Source organism: Rutidosis leptorrhynchoides, chromosome 3, assembly GCF_046630445.1.
Source record: "Rutidosis leptorrhynchoides isolate AG116_Rl617_1_P2 chromosome 3, CSIRO_AGI_Rlap_v1, whole genome shotgun sequence".
Lineage (NCBI taxonomy): Eukaryota > Viridiplantae > Streptophyta > Magnoliopsida > Asterales > Asteraceae > Rutidosis > Rutidosis leptorrhynchoides.
The window spans coordinates 221,593,813-221,598,094 of NC_092335.1; the positions used below are offsets into that span (position 1 = coordinate 221,593,813).

A 4,282-nucleotide genomic window follows, 5' to 3' on the forward strand; every position below is an offset into this window, starting at 1 on the left:
TTTAATAATTGGCTCTATGATTGGTTGAATTATTGGTTTAGAATCGGATTCTAAGGAAAGTGATTCTAAATTCTTAGCAAGAGTTTCTACGTCTTGAGCTCTTAAGCGTTCGTGGAATTTTCTTTCAGGTTCAGGATGTGAAGGAGTTAATTCAGCGTTGGAGGAACGTAAGTTCATGCATTAATTTCTATTATGCAATCACAACACTGAAGGTTTATCTAGGGTTACCTATTTGTTTCTCTTTTTTAGTGTTTTTCGGTGTTTTAAAATTACTAGTACTTCTTTTTGTTGTTTTTGTCCTTTATTAATTCTTTGTGGTTCCGGATTAAGTTTAACGAGTTTAGGATTGAACGGATCATACAATTTGGGAAATTGTACAAAGAACTAAAGGATTTATTCAAAAACTTTGAACTTTCTTGGAAATGAATTTCCTCGAGAGGATCGAATAACATAAAAACAATGATAAAAACCCTTAAACAAACAGATTTTCCTTCTGATTTTGCCCACGTTTCGAATAGCCAAAAGATGCAGCAGAGGGGCAGGATCCTTCAAAGACCAATAAAATTGGTGATCCAACAACCCGGTCCACGTACAAATCCAACTACTACTACGAATCAGAAAAATTATCTATTTATTTAACTGCCAACTCCCCGGCAGCGGCGCCAAAAAGTTGATGCGTTGAAACGTAACCTTTATTTTGAACGGATTTGAGTTATTTTGTTACACGAATTGATTTCTTGTATATATGGTGTTTTAATGAATTCGGGTTGATTTCACACATATATAGGCAACTGGTCCTATCCGTGTAGTTTAGTTTATTGGTAAATCCGATTCGTTCCACAGGGAGATGGAGTGTTTAATGGTTTTTAATAGTCTTTGATGTCAAACTTAATTAAAGGGGGGTTTTGGATTAGGAATTTATAGTAACAGTAAAAGAAAATAACTTAAACTAATTTACTAAATAAAATAAAATTACAATATTACAAGAATTAACTTAAAAAGATACTAAATGAAATTATACTAATTATGATGCGACAATTTTATTACTAGATGATAATTAGTTAAAACAATAACTTTTAATAAAACTATATATTTAGAATTTTGTTTTGAGCAATTATAATATAAATTTATTTAAATTAACTAAATGACATGTTTTAATTAAAATTAATATAAACTAATAGGAATTATAATAATTAACTAATTATAAGCTAATTACTAATTTTAAATTATATTAATACTAATTATAAGATTAAAACATTCTAACCTAATTATAACCTAATTATAACCTAATATAAATTAATAACCTAATTATAAAAATATTCTATTCAAAACCCTAATTTTGACCTAAATTATATGAAACCCTAAATTTTAACCTAAAATATATGAAACCCTAAATTACATGATATGTTAATTATACGGAGTGATATGTTTAATTATACGGAGTGATATTTTTTTTTAGTGAATAATAATAATACGTAAATAATAATGATAATAATGATTTTACAATATATAAAAATAGGAGTGTTTACTTAAATGTGTCACCCCTAGATCCATGGATTGTTTTAAGTTTAAGCTCGTATAAAAATGTTTAGTAATAAACTTATATTTTCCTTTCGAAAAAATATAAAGTTTTGACTAACTGAATTAAATCTAATTTTCACCGGATTTTATTTAGTTAGTTACTAGTCCCTAAGTGTTTAGGCCGAGACCCAACCCAGTTTTGACCTTCGCCAAAACCCAAATCATAACGGTTTCCCTTTTTACAATTTCACTTTTATGTGACTAGTGATATTACCCAAACCACCGAACTTTATTCCTAATTTAGTGTTAGTAAATTATTCATAAAACTCGTCTAAATCACTTTTAATGTTGAAGCTTAATTTATATAAATAAAAATAACTTTCGTTATTTTTATCTCATAAATTAAGTGACAGGGGTTAAATATCCAATTACATAATAATGGTTCATTTAATTAGGCTCAATATTAAAAACACTTAAGTTACATTTTTATTTTGCAAATGATAACAATCCATTTCACTAGGGGCTCTACATCTAAGCAAACACTAGGGAAATTAGCTACTCATTATACTAAGGAAAACATAAAAATAAAAATATACAAACATAATAATAACGATAAAAATTGATAACGATAATTTTAACGGAATATACTTACTAAAAATTCTTCACTTTCATTAACTTCAAACGGTAGAAAAATTACAATAACAACACCCTTTCACGCGTACAATAATACCCTTAATCACGAACAATACACCCTTTGATACAAAAACTATCCTAAATATTGCGTGTGGAACTGAAAATAATACTGGTACATGAAAATAAAAGACTAAATATTTGTGTAGTATCTATCCCAAATTTCTGCTGCGTAAAATATGTGAGTGTATATTGACTAATTGTGGAACTCTTTTTAAACTCTCACTCTGTACGCACTCTCAAATATATGTTTCAAGTGTATATATTTAACTTGAATATTGGAACTTGGTTTTTGGAACTCTCTCTCTTGCCCTTTTTCTGTACGCACACACTCCCTCATATATATCCAATTTTAGTTGAAGTGGATCTTTTAAAAATCCTACACCTGCTCCCCTTACATTAGTGCTCCATATTATTGCTCCATATTATATTTTGAAGTAGTAGGTAAACTTGAGTGTATTCATCCTCTTTTTGCTGTATAGGACCAAGGGAAATAATATTAAACACACCAAAGCCACCGTCCCATTTGAAGTTGTAATCTGAATCTGGCCTAACTTTAAATATATAGTTTAATCCATTGTGCAAGTTTGTATGGAAATCACTAACTTGGTTGCCGACAATTTTTACTCATGCTTCACGAACTTGCACTTTTTTCAGAGTATAACTTGTACAATGAGCATTTTGACTATTTTCTTGATTTAATCTTCATTTTCGCATTCCGTCTTCACTTTTATCTATTTATATAATTACAATAGAAATACAACACAAATATATATAACAACCTATTATTTAGGATTGATATTGCGACTAAATATATGTTCATTATGAGCAATATCACCGTTCAATGAGAAGTTACAATTTGCTTCGGCTAATGTTCGTGATCCTGTTAGGTACGGTACTAGCATGAATCACGGTATCGATAAAGTGTTCTTTTGGAGAGACTTTATCAAGCTTTATGCAAATCCCATCACAGAATGGATCCATTTGTGGCCTTCTAAACCTCCAACTTACAAGTAAACATATATATTAAACCATTTTCTTGTGTTACATAGTAGTTTTTTTTTTTTTTTTTTTATAATAAAAATAGGATTTTCTAACGACAACGTTAAGAGTTGTCGTTAAGGTGCATAAAATTCTTGTACAAATCCATAACTGCCACTTTGAATTAAATAAATTTCCGCTACATACAGACTTTTATGCACCTTGACGACAGCCTTTAAGATTGTTGTTAGAAAAACTCAGTTGTTCACATTTTCTATTTGACCTTGGTTGCTTAACTTGTACAGAGAAAAAATGGGAAAATATGCGAAAGCAGTGCACATATTGCAGAAGCAATTAATGGGAGTAGTTCTTGAAAGTCTAGGATTAAGTGCAGATTACTTACATCAAGACCTCGAACAAGGGTCTCAAGTGATTGCGGTTAACTGCTACCCGCCTTGCCCGAAACCAGATCTTGTACTGGGGATGCCACCGCACTCGGACTATGGAACCGTAACCGTTCTAAACCAAAGCCAACAAGGACTCGAAATCATGGACCATGATGGAACATGGCATTCGGTACCATTTATCCAAGGAGCATTAATAGTTCAAGCTGGGGATCAAATTGAAGTAATGAGTAATGGTAGATACAAGAGTACCATTCATCGAGCGACTGTTAATACGGAGAAGAAGCGATTATCTATTGCAAGTATTCATAGTTTACCAATCGACAAAAAGGTGGGGCCCGCACCAGAGTTAGTCAACGAGCAGCATCCGATTGCTTACAAAGAGGGAAGCTTTAGTGAGTTTCTTGATTACATATCTGCTAAAGGTGTAACAGAAGCTACCTACATTGACACATTAAGAATGCATTGATCAAAGGTGGCGTTTAGCCGTTTATAGTTCGCGTGATACAAAAACCGTATTAAAGATTTATTATGCTAAGATATAGTCAACCCCCGTGTTCCGTCTCCGAAGATCTTATGGTAACTTAGAATACCTAATCCCTTCTGTAGAAGCAAATGCTTAACGAAGGCTATCCAACATCCAACATATTTGTGAAAGAATTAGCATAAACCATATCTATCTATTG

The 4,282-nt window shown here is 31.4% G+C and overlaps 1 protein-coding gene across 1 annotated transcript; it reads left to right on the plus strand.

Annotated features, from left to right (window-relative positions):
- The first annotated feature begins 3,454 nt into the window (after positions 1–3,454).
- Positions 3,455–4,065, plus strand: LOC139897241 (2-oxoglutarate-dependent dioxygenase 21, chloroplastic-like). The gene has a single exon (XM_071879934.1). It carries the CDS (start codon positions 3,505–3,507, stop codon positions 4,063–4,065), a length of 561 nt encoding a protein of 186 aa, XP_071736035.1. The 5' UTR covers positions 3,455–3,504.
- The last annotated feature ends 217 nt before the right edge of the window (positions 4,066–4,282 follow it).